Source organism: Kwoniella botswanensis, chromosome 1 (genome assembly GCF_036426115.1).
Source record: "Kwoniella botswanensis chromosome 1, complete sequence".
Lineage (NCBI taxonomy): Eukaryota > Fungi > Basidiomycota > Tremellomycetes > Tremellales > Cryptococcaceae > Kwoniella > Kwoniella botswanensis.
Window position 1 is genome coordinate 8,676,919 of NC_088599.1, and position 12,059 is coordinate 8,688,977.

At 44.6% G+C, this 12,059-nt stretch overlaps 3 protein-coding genes across 3 annotated transcripts; 2 read left to right on the forward strand and 1 right to left on the reverse strand.

The window, feature by feature from the left end:
- Positions 1 to 522: 522 nt before the first annotated feature.
- On the forward strand, positions 523 to 2,893 carry L199_003258 (uncharacterized protein; the record flags this gene model as incomplete). The annotated part of the gene is made up of 4 exons (XM_064888993.1): positions 523 to 848; positions 906 to 959; positions 1,022 to 1,555; positions 1,630 to 2,893. The coding sequence occupies 4 exons, from the start codon at positions 523 to 525 to the stop codon at positions 2,891 to 2,893; spliced, it is 2,178 nt and encodes a 725-aa protein (XP_064745065.1).
- Positions 2,894 to 4,133: 1,240 nt separating this feature from the next.
- On the reverse strand, positions 4,134 to 10,356 carry L199_003259 (uncharacterized protein; the record flags this gene model as incomplete). Its single annotated transcript, XM_064888994.1, has 5 exons — positions 4,134 to 4,200; positions 4,361 to 5,334; positions 5,394 to 8,175; positions 8,228 to 9,354; positions 9,409 to 10,356. 5 exons carry the CDS (start codon positions 10,354 to 10,356, stop codon positions 4,134 to 4,136), a joined length of 5,898 nt encoding a protein of 1,965 aa, XP_064745066.1.
- Positions 10,357 to 11,148: 792 nt separating this feature from the next.
- On the forward strand, positions 11,149 to 11,942 carry L199_003260 (uncharacterized protein; the record flags this gene model as incomplete). The annotated part of the gene is made up of 4 exons (XM_064888995.1): positions 11,149 to 11,251; positions 11,319 to 11,507; positions 11,601 to 11,688; positions 11,762 to 11,942. The coding sequence occupies 4 exons, from the start codon at positions 11,149 to 11,151 to the stop codon at positions 11,940 to 11,942; spliced, it is 561 nt and encodes a 186-aa protein (XP_064745067.1).
- Positions 11,943 to 12,059: the final 117 nt, after the last annotated feature.

A 12,059-nucleotide genomic window follows, 5' to 3' on the forward strand; every position in this document is an offset into this window, starting at 1 on the left:
GAGGGGATCTTCGGTTCGTGTTTGGCGATTGTCGTCATTCAACTTGCGACTTGACTAGATTGAAATAGTTACTAGTGTGTATCTGTGTGTGTGTTCGATGATGATGGTTGATGTGTACCGGTGTGTATCTCATCGGCTATGGCTATGGCTGTGGTGATGAGCTATGACATTTGACTGTGGATGTGGATCAATCGTAAAATGGGGTACTACGATCGTGATCATGTGTGATTGAAATTTTGATCAAGGACTCAAGAATAACATGAGGTATGTCCATGTTTCGTTCATAGATAATAACAACCCGACTGAGACATCTTCGTACTTCATTCCTGACACAACTACATAGTACAACACGACCCCACCTCATATCCTATACAACTTGAAACGACCCTTTCACATCTCTTCGTATTCCTCATCCCATCACTTATACTCCCTCTACCCTTTATATCATTGATTGATATCTACCTCTTTCTTTGATTGTTCTTCCTTACCATCAACCATCATCAACACTCGCCGTGATTCAGAATGACATCTTTCCTATCACTCCCTTCATCCTCCTCATCATCGTCAAACAAACTTGATTCAGAGGCATTGGCAACTCTGATCAGGCAACTTAAACGATCTCCCGAATCACCCTCACGACTTACGCTCCCTCCAATCATGGGGGTTATTCAGGAAGAAGACGAAGACCAGGAAGGGACGAGCGTAGTAGTGGAAGAAGTAGACAGTGGTAGTAGTAGTAGTGGTACCAGTCCTGATACACCTTCGGATAGGTCAGGATTGTATGATATACCTGAAGAGGATGAGCATGAGGGAGTGAACCGCGCATTGTGGGTGATTGATGAGGAAAGGTATGTTTTCCCATCATGTACATCAAATACAGAGAACGAGCTGATGAGAATAAGTAGTGATGAGCAGATAAGGAAGGAAACCTACTTCAATCATCATATTGATACATACGGGTGAGCAGAGTCTGGCTCACAGCCTACATCGCATACCAGTTGATGCAATAAATTCGAGGCAGTGACGAGAATATACCTCCTAACGAGAATCAGAATCCCAATCAAGATAATCCACCTCCCATCGATCCATACTCTCCACCACCTCCTAGTCCATGTATGACCCACATCCCTTCACCTACCTTACCCGACAATCCCATCGTACCCGAAAGCTACTATCCCGAGGATGAGGAGGATACCCCATCAACATTTCAGAAGGTACCTTCTCCACTTGGTGAATTATCTTCTGATCAATTTTTAGATGCTGAACCAGAACAAGAAGAGTCAGTCATTACGCCATATTACGATTCCAACACAGGTATGAGATTGATCCCTCAACAAAGACGACGGAGAAAGACGTTGGGTGAGCTGGAGCAATACAGGAAATTCGCAATGAACAAGGCTGCCTGGAAATCATATCAGGAAGCGGAAGCTCTAGAGGCACGAAGAAGAATAAGGGAAAGAGAGGAAAGAGAAGGGTTGTGGATGAGATATAGCTTTGGTGCGGGTAGCAATGGTAGATCGAGAGGTAGATGGAATAGACCTGATCTCATCACTAGGTGAGTCAAAGTCTGATTGGCGAGGGAAATCAGCGTATGTGGGCTGACGAGATGTATTTACTTTTCATGGATAGAGCTCAATCTTTCCCACCTACAGCTTCACGAACCAACACCGAACCTATCTATGCTACCTTGTACTCTGATCCTGATCCAGGAAAGGACGAACATCTCACATCGAACTGGTACATCGATGATGTCGAAGTTGAAGATGCAGGCCAAGGTGGCAATCAATTACAAGTCCAGCATGTCGAATATGTTTCTTCACCAAGATCCATGATTGAAGGAGTAGACTATGAGGAAGAAGTTTTATCACCGGTATCAGAACATATTCAAACTCCCGCGCTTCCCAACGATTTTGATAATGATAATGATAATGACGAACCAAGGAAGTTCTGTCCCAATGCCACACAGATATTCGGATCATCTTCCACCTCATTCCCTGCCGATGGTCAGTCATATGACCGGTCAGATAGTAAATACGAGTATACCGCAGAATCAAATATGACCGTCTCTGCACTTACATATGGGTTAGGATTAGGATTGTCAGGTATGACATCTGATCAACAACGTGGAGCGAAGATCAACACCAGAATGTCATTTGATCAGATGATCAAGTACGAAGAGGGAAAACAGCATCTGGAGGAAGATGAGATCAGTTTGGTGGAATTACCAATTAGGGTGATATTTCCCGAAAGGACTTTTGAGGAGTTCAAAGCTGCCGGAAGAGAATATACGAGGGAATATAAGGAGAATCAGAGTAGCGAGAAGGATGATCTTCAAGATAGATCGACGTATAGAGAAGATTTAGATGGATTACCAATACCTGAAAGAGGTCGACCGAGATCAAGGATCAAAAGGGAGATAGATCTGGGATCTGCCGAATCATATCTGTCGTATACTTCTACTGCAAACTCCTCTGGAACTTTTCCGAACGGTGAGGATGACTATGATCCAAATTATCCATACTACCACACGAATAATGAGAAGGACGAGGCAAAAGGTCTGATGTATAGTGATGAACCTGAAGCTTCAGAAGCACCAAATAGATCAAATTCAACATCACCCGATTCCCAATATTCCAGTGCCAATGAACAAGAAGAAGAAGGAGATATAGAGCTGAACCTCAATAGAAGGTTGACAATCAGTCCTGAGCTCGAAGATGGAGAGGATGAAGAGGTTAAAGTGGTGATAGACAGTAGAAGGAGACATTCGGCACCTGGGAAATTACCTTCTTACCTACCAGGGCATCTTTCAGAGTTCGACGAGAGTGGACCATTGGATATGGGTGATGGATCCGAACGAATAAGGTCAAAGAGTGAATGTTCGATTCATGCCTGATTAAAAATTGAATCTGGATCCAGATCTAGAACTGATCAACGGTCCATGCATTAACCCATTGGTGAGTCGGTATCTCCAATGTGAGAGAAGAAGAGGTGAAGCTGATAGATGATTAGTCATAGTCTTAGTCAAATTGATCGCACCCTTTTTCGAATCCCTTGAGCCGAGTTCTGACCACACATGCTTCTCTCACATTGACTTTTGGTTTTCATCTTTTGATATCTGATTTCTGGTTTCTGATCTCTGTTGAACCCTTTGATAGGGCAATAATGGCTTTTGGATCGTTGCTCTTTTCCCAACGTTTCTGTTCGTCGTATCCTCCCAATTAGAATTATTGTATCTGTACTCTTGTTTTCTCCCTTCCCTCTTCTTTCTTCTATTTCCTTGTCATTATGTTTTTTGTTCGTTCTTTTTATGTTGTACAGTATCCTACAAGCATTTCCTTCTATCCATCAATCGAATTTCAATCCAACAATTTCCATGTAATTTGTATTTTCGTTATATATCCTCATGTGTATTCCCTTCGATCGACGAGCATGATATCGACAAAGTCTTTTGTTTGTGATTCATCATGTTCGATGTATGTTATCATCAGGTTGAATTGGTCGCTCTATGTGATGTACTCCTGATTGTATCTGTATTCGTATTGTACGGTAGCGGTAGTGGTAGATATATGATGATGAATCATTTCATGCAATTTATGAGAAACCCATGAGAACGAAGCTTCGTAATGTTGTGCGAGTACAACGTGCTTACCCGCTCTGCGTTGTTGAGCTTGTCTGTCATCTTACCTTGAATGAACGAGGATAGGAAAGAACCCCTTATTCATTGGCGAGCAACTAAAACCGAAACAAGTTTTGCAATCTAAACCGTCTGTTAAACAAACCAGCAAACAAACCAGCAAAAAGACATACTTCGAGTATTCATAACTAAGGCAATTGAACTAAATCATACAATACAATACAATTATGATATACTATACTTCATTCACTTCTTCTGTTTTTACCTCGATTCCCTCTTGTCCATCGAAAAGCAGACTTCGCATTTACTTTCATCTAGACTGCTTCATGACATGTCATCGTCCCCATCCAGGAGATATGTTTATTTCGATGTGGTAGTCGACGAGTTAGCTTGATTGGGTTCCGTAGGTGGTCGATAGGAGAAGACCCTTGTAAAGCTACGGCAAATTCCACCATCAGCTCGTATGCAAATGAAAATTGGTATAATTGATCTGATATACTTACTCCCTCAACATCTCTTCTCGCTTGGCGTCATCGTTAGGATCGACTTTCTCTACTGGCGGGAGACTACGATGAAACAGTCAGATATCAGCCGAGATTCCCTTCGAAGGGTCGTGTCGGATAGTCTAGGGTCTCCAACGCTCTCCGTATACCCATCTTTGACCTTTTTCATCCTCCTACTCCTATAAAGCTGGCAATGAAAAGAATGGAAGCCCATGCGACTCACCTCGCTCTCAACCTATTCATAGCCCTCAATCTACTTCTCCAACTCGTAATATACTCAGCCTGTTCTGGCGTTTTTGCATCTTTGATATGAGTATATCTCGCCGCCAGATCATTCGATAGATGAGCTATATGTCTGATGAATACCGGTAAATTCTCTTTCGAGACAATCTTATGTTCGCCCACGGGTGAGAAATCAGGTATACCTTTAGCTCGTTGAATGATAACTTTAAAATAATCATCTCGACCCCATACCGCCCATGGATCCGTAGGTAAAACTTCAGTCTGGGGTTGAGGTCCATGAGATTCAGGTGTAGTGTGTGGTGAAATGACGATGTTGATAAAGTTGAACGCGGTAGAGATTGTATCGAATTTGAAATCTTTACCAGAATCATTATAAATGATCTTAACATAATCATTGCCTATCAATCTTTTCTTTCTTGAGAACGTTGGATCATTAGGTGAATTAGGCATCATGGTAGTAGTGTGAAATATCGTTTGAGTCAAGTCATCCCACCAGGCATAAGCGTATTCACCATCTGAATCATCTTCTCTGTTGAGTCCACCGACAAACACGTCAACTTGACCTTTCAATCGGATCAACCTTCCTAATCCACTTAGGAAATCCAAATATAGTGATGATCCATCGATATTACCCAAAATCTCACTTTCGGTGGTCTGACCTCGTCCCACATACAGCACACCAAGCTTGGCAGTGTCGATGACAGGTGTCATATCGATAGTCCTCAGAGCTCTTTGGAATTTTTCTTCTTTAGGAATCAGCCGTCCTCGAGGGGTTTCAAGGTTGGCGTTAGGGTACGAAGAGAGGAGTTCTACGGCTAGATAAGCAGGATCGATTGAGACATCTTTACGCCGCTGGGACGGTGTCGCTCCCGACCAGATATACCCATGTTGAGACGATTGATCAAATTCTTCTTGAGGCGCCGTCGATTCTTGCTTGACGATCTCGCTTGCCTCCTGAGTAAGGGGTGATCTAAGTTAGCAGAACTCTGTTATATAGAACCTGTCACACTCACAGCTTTCGCTTGATCATCCATTATCACCTCCCTATTAGCCATCAAAACCGCCGGCAGACTGACTAGGTCCGCATTTGATTCACCTAAGTTCAACAAAGGGACATTCTCCAATTTGGCTATCACTTCCGTAGCACCTGTAGGCCTGGTTGATGTTATGCTTGCCCAACCTGTTCGGGGGTGTGAGGTGATGGTGATGATACATCCACCCAATAGCCAAGACTGAGTTTTGTCCTGTTCCTTAGTACCCATCACCATCTCCGATAAGAACGAGTTGGCAGGCTTGGGATCAGCGTTTCCGTATGTATATCTGGCTAACCAATCTAAACATACTTCGGCCATCTCGTCTACCGCGACTCTCTTCGATCGAGATTGTAGCAGCTTGATAATGATATGCTTTACAAGATCGGGCCGCAGAGAAAGTTTCAAGGAGATGAACCAGACGTATATGGAATGATAGGCCAGACCGATGACATGCTGAGATAAGGTGTACAATTCTCTAGCACCGGAATTTTCCAGATCGGGAGATTGGTCTGATCGAGCATTATGTTCAGCGATATAGTCGATTACCAATGTGAAGACATCCTTGTAGTGTGAGTCAGTGAAGTTCTTGAACAGGTTCTTGTTCTCTCCCAATGCTAGCAAGAATTCTAAAAGGTGTACCGCAATTCCAGATGTAAAGTTGATATCCCTTAATTTACCGATGATCGACAACAACCGTTTACCGAGATGCTGTTCTAACTCGAAGATCGATAATGTTAAAGCTTGAATACACGGTTTAGCAACGACCGAGTTTGATTCCAGACATGCCTCGAACGCTCCTATCAAAGCGTCACATTCGTGTGGTTCTAGTACGTCTCTGTAGGCGATCAGGATTGATAGAGATTGATATACCGCCGCATTGACGTTCGGCCTTTTGATGAACTGATGATACTTGCATCGACGTTCTATACGATCGTCTTGAGGTATTAGGTCGATCAAAGCTTTCAGTAAAGCTTTGACTTCCCGAGTAGCTCTTCCACCTCTGAAGAAAAGCTTGTTGCTAAGCTGTAGAGGTAAGAAACAGAGAACATAGGAGACCAATTCCCAATTAGTTTCGTGCCGTAATATCCCATTTAGAGCTCGGACGTATTCTGAAACGGGTAGCCAGACACCTTCTACCGGAGGAGCATCTTTCACTCGCAAAGAAGGATGATTGGGATCGTATGTAAGCAATCCTTCTGATGGTAGACTATCAATTGGCATGTCGAATGTCAGGGTCTCAGGAAGACACCATAAGGGAGCGAAACCAGAGGTGTCCGCGGAATATTGTGGAGAATGGTCGGTTGGCGGTCTGGATCTGCTCCTGCTTCTAGTCGAGGTCGACGTTCTGTCCCGTAGAGATTCCCTAGCATTTGACAAGGACTGTTGACTTTGTTGATTAAGCTGCCTTCTCTCAGTCCTCGCTCGAGATTCCTCCGCATCAGCGATGAGCTTAGACCGCTGTGCTTCAACAGCCTCAGAAGTTCGGAATAAGGTGTCCGCATACGATCTGCAGTCAACGTCGAGGTTTGTACGTAGATAGATTCGATGCTTGGGATCTGCTCGTAGCCTAAGCAGCCATTGCAAGATGGCTATCCTTGCTCTTGGACACCGAGCAGGAACGGCTGCGATGCGAGAAGTAGGTGTTTGATTACCGGGCTGATGATCAGTGAAAGGGTACAATAGACCTAGAAGATCTCGGTAGATGGCGATACACCGAGCGGAAGCAGGTGTACGTGCTGCTTTGATGGATGAAGAGAGCGAGTGTGGTGGGGAAAAGGTAAGATCGTTGAAAATCTTAATAAGAGCGGAGACGGCGTGCAGTGACTGACAGTCCATATGTGTCACGCGGTGATTTACGGGTTGTTGTCGAGGTGTTGAAGATGTGGTATCATCCGTACTGGCCAAAGATGGTGCGACTGAAGGCAGGTCCTTCGTTCTTGTCGGGGGCGAGAGAACATTCATCAACCCTTTCAAAGCTGACGAGCTGGTGGCAGACGGGGTTGCAGCGTTTGATTCTCTCGGTAACTGATGTGCAGGTCGTCTCCTTTCCGATGCCGTGCGGTGAGCGGGGTGGTCGTCATCTTTACACCAAGCGGTCGACGCGAGAGCAATGATGAGATTCCTGATAGCATGGAAACTTCCTCCTGCAGCAGCTTCTTTCACTTCCTGACTTGGTAAGGCAGATGCATCTTCTTCCTCCACCTCATCCATATTCTTTTCGGCTCTTGCTTTACGCCTTTCTTCATCTTTTTCCATCGTCTCGGCCACTGCAGCACGTATCATCACAGATAAAGCTTCTTGTCGGAACCAATCTTCTGTCTGTTTCAATAACACCTTGTCCAGGAAAGGGACTATGACTTTATCAACGAATTCACTTCTTGGGGCAGACATCTCTTCGGTAGAGGTATATAGATCGCGGAATATGATCATAGCAAGTTTACGCTTGGCCGAAGCCAGGTTCAACGTCGACTCGTAGAATGTATTGATCAACTTCCATATATTTTCTATCCATCCTGCTGTCATGGGCAGACATAGCCCTTCGTTGCCGTAATAATCCAGTATGACGGCAGCATCTTCTTCGGAAAGCTGATCGCCATAGCTAAACAGTAACTCAATGTATTTTGGATGGAAAAAGGGAGAAGCGGCGGTTCCTGACGGATGTAGCTTCTCGATAGCAGTGGGTAATTGGTGAATGACGGCATCGAAAATTGCAGCGAATGTTGATGGTTCTTCGGCAACGTATAAAGACAAGCCAGACGCACTGGGAACATCAAAATCAGCTTAAGAGAAGGAGATGTAACTATCTCACTTACCGAGAAGGTACCGCGACTGGCCATAAAGCTCTGAGTATATCACAGGCGGCCTGGCCTTCTGTCCATATATCTGCTTTGATCACATCTTTACCTGACCCCTGTTCAAGTCGATGTAGGTGATCCTGGAGAAGAGTGAGGACAGCATAATCAACTGACTCCCACCTGGCTCGTTCCTGTTGATCTTCGGGCTTCGTAAACCTCGAGGTCGACAAGGCAGTCATGAGAGAGGGTGATAGCGACGAAAGTGATGCGGAGGGTAATGTAGCGGGATTAGGTGAAGGATCATCCAGATTCAACAGTAAGCTTCTAGCTATGTAGACCGCACCTTGAACAACTCTAGCATCCGCGTCTGTTAGTCCGTCGTAGGTTATTTTGAAAGATTCGCTGGCCCCTTCTTCCATTATGATCCTTAGAGCTAGTTCACCCCTTCTTCCGTTGTTCGACCTAAACATGACAGCCAGCAATTTATGCACAGGTACCTGACCTACATCCGTCGGCAGACCAGATTCATCGTCATATGCTACGCATATACAAGCGAATCTCATGACATCGATGAACAGATCTTGAGGCAAGACAGTCTGATCGATGAAGAGTTCCAATAATGCACATGCCGAGGGAAGAAGGTACAACCATTTGGGCATTGGCAAAGAAGCAAATTGAGGTGACGGTGATTGGAGGACTGAAGCAGAGGTCAATGATTGGGGGGATGTCAAGGTGGAATGACGGGCAAAACGTGATGAGGAGGGCGTGCTGAATGCTGAAGGCATATTATGATCTTTCCGCCTCGTTATGGAAGCTGATCTTCGGAGGCTTGACTCCAAAGACGGGCTGGGATGGTGTGGAGGCATAGGGGAGCTGAATGCTAGAGAGCTGAGCGATTCCCTTCTTGATGGATTTGGAGCTGGTACATGACCTTGAGATATGTTGAGTCCTGCCAAATCGTTGGGAGGGGTATAGGCGAGTATACCTTTGCTGATGAATGAAAATATAGGTTGAATGATACGAGCTATGTCTTTATTCGGGTCGAAAAGGTCGATGAAGTTGTAAGAGACTAGATTGATGAGATCGATGACAGAGGCAGCAGTCTCTAAGGGTGAATAAGGGATGATCGGATCGAAAGGTTTTAGCTTTACCAGAGTTAGCCGATTTGTTATATTACTAAACGCCAGGTAAAGACTTACTTTAGTTGGCCTATTTATGATTTCGTTCCCGCCATTGGGTTTCATCTCGCACCATCTTGACCAGTCTTCCTTGATCTCCTCCAGCATCCTCACCAGCCATCCTATCAACCCAGTAAGACCTTCAACATCTGCACCATTTTTACTCAAAACTTTCAAGGCTACCACCTGAGCTCCTATTAGGTCTACTTTGGCTTCAGTCGATGATTCACTGGAACCTGGACCAGACCCCAAAACCAGATTATACATCGTTCTAACAGTTATAGTATCCGGTAACTGCACTGTTGACTGTTCCGAGAAGTACCTTGGCGGGGGGCAATAGGTTATGATGGACGTCAACAACCTTATTCCTGCTGTTCTCAACGAAGGATCGTTGCGTCTATCTGAAAAAGATATAGCTCTTGAGTAGATTGTCTTGACGTTGTCTGAGGAGATGGCGACGGATGCCGACTTATTGTCGTTGATTTCATTTTCAGCTGCTTGGGTGACTGTTGCTGTAGATGTCAAAGATGTAGAGGAAGCGCTGGTATTGAATGGATCGGTATTATCTTTGTTATTATCTAGCTGTAGATTATTGATATAAACAGACGTAGCTTTGATCAATTCGATCAATTCAGGCGATGAGATGGTGTTATTGCCATTTTCAGAAGAAGGAGGGGGAGTGGGGTTCATCAGTTCAATAGCTTCTTCCAGATGGAAATTCTGATTGGGATTTTTAGGTACCTCTTCTGTCGAATCTTTGCGCAATGGATGGTTGACCGATGTGGTCGTATTTGATAAAGTAGGTAATTCATCTTGACCAGTTGAAGTTTTGGTAGTAGCACTTGCTCGACCCCATACTCTCCTTGACAAGAATCTCGATCCCGCACTGGCAACTGAAGGTGTAGTATTGGGTGATTGAGTATTGAGTTGTAGACCTGAACGATCTTTTTTGCTGGTAGAGTCAGACATCTCGTATTTTCGGTATAACGATGAAGCACAGGATGGAGTGTAGATATGATAAGGTTATAATGTATGTTTATGGTCGTCGTTGATGTTTAGGTAAGAAGCTGAGGGCCGGGTGTAAGTGCCTATCGAAAGTACACCTATTGTGATCAGCAATGGAGGGGTGGCCCTGTTTTTTTTTTTTTGGGGGGGGGGGGGGGGGGGGGGGGCGGGCAGCAGCAGGGTTACGAGGTCTGGTATGGCTGACTCACCGGACACCTCTGCGTGAAACAAACCGAAGATTATCGGGGCAAAATTAGCACAATCATAGTGACATGGTAAGAATGTCGCTTTTATCGGATGGCTTGGTGGGGTGTAGGTATGGTGGAATGAGTGTAGGTTGGGTTATAGGCTGTGGGGGGTATGTATACTGTGTCGATAGTAAGTATGGGTATGAGTGATTTATGTATTCATGTACGATTACGGTGATAGTGGTAACAAATAGTCAACTCGTCGTCATCCAAATCTCTTTCTTCGCGCTGTCTACTCGAGTACGGCCGTATTGCGGAAATCTCCGATAATATAACCAACACGTGGTCACATGGCATTGGCATTCACGCCGAGATCTAGAGTAGAGTCCGTCAAATGGTGCAAGATCATTGACATGGTCATCTCACCTATGATCATCATATAGACCATCAAACCATTTTCAACCGACTCGACTCGACTCGACTCACCTATTGATATCCGTCAGAAAAACTACGCTAAAGTCATCACAACTGAGTCATAAGAGATACGAACCTCCCCACTATCCCAACCATGGTCCGACTAAGCATATGGACGATCATCCTATCAATACTATTCACAGCATCCTTATCAGTGTCAGCATTATATAACGATCCAGGCTTATCCTATTGTAAATGTAAGTCATCTCCCCCTTCTCCTACCGCATCCTCTCCCATATCTAACATGTTCTCGTGGTATTGTAGGTATATGTTTCTCGAACTCAACGATTATACCATTATATCGACCCGAAAATCCCAAGAAACCATGTCTGACATGTACACGGCAATTCTGCTTGGATCAGAAATTGAATATATGTAAAGGTGCTCAAGTACCAGAGTTGGACACGGATATTGGGACCGGGACGGAAGGTGATGTAGAAGCTAGGTGTTTCAGTGGGTTACATTCATCCTATACACCACAACCATGACTCGGTCCAGATGATTCACGGCTGATCATTTTGATATGTTTTTGCTTCATTGATACAGAACGAGATTCGCCAAGAGATCGATTGGTAGTGACATTCTTCCTTTTGATCGTATTTGGTTTATTGCTCTACGCAGCTATAAGAGCGAGGTGAGTCTTGCGCAATACCCCAAGTAGATCCATTCTCAACGGTAGACTGATATACTAATTCCTATTGGTTCAGACTTCGTCAAGCTATCGAGACCCGCGGTCGACCAACCGATCTTAGAGAATGGTCCCAGGCACTCTTACCTATATCTTCACAGTTATTCCCAACGAGGTCGAACCCGAATCTCAATCAGGAGATGAGATCTGCTGGATCTGGACCTGGTGGTGGATATACACCCGTGAGCGTGGGTAGTTAGTTAGTCTGATTATCGAATGTACTGTATGTAACATATTGAAACGCTTCCCGTCTTGCGAACGATCAGTACTGTGCTGGCTGTCCACATTGCAAGCATATATGATATTGTCTATTTCAT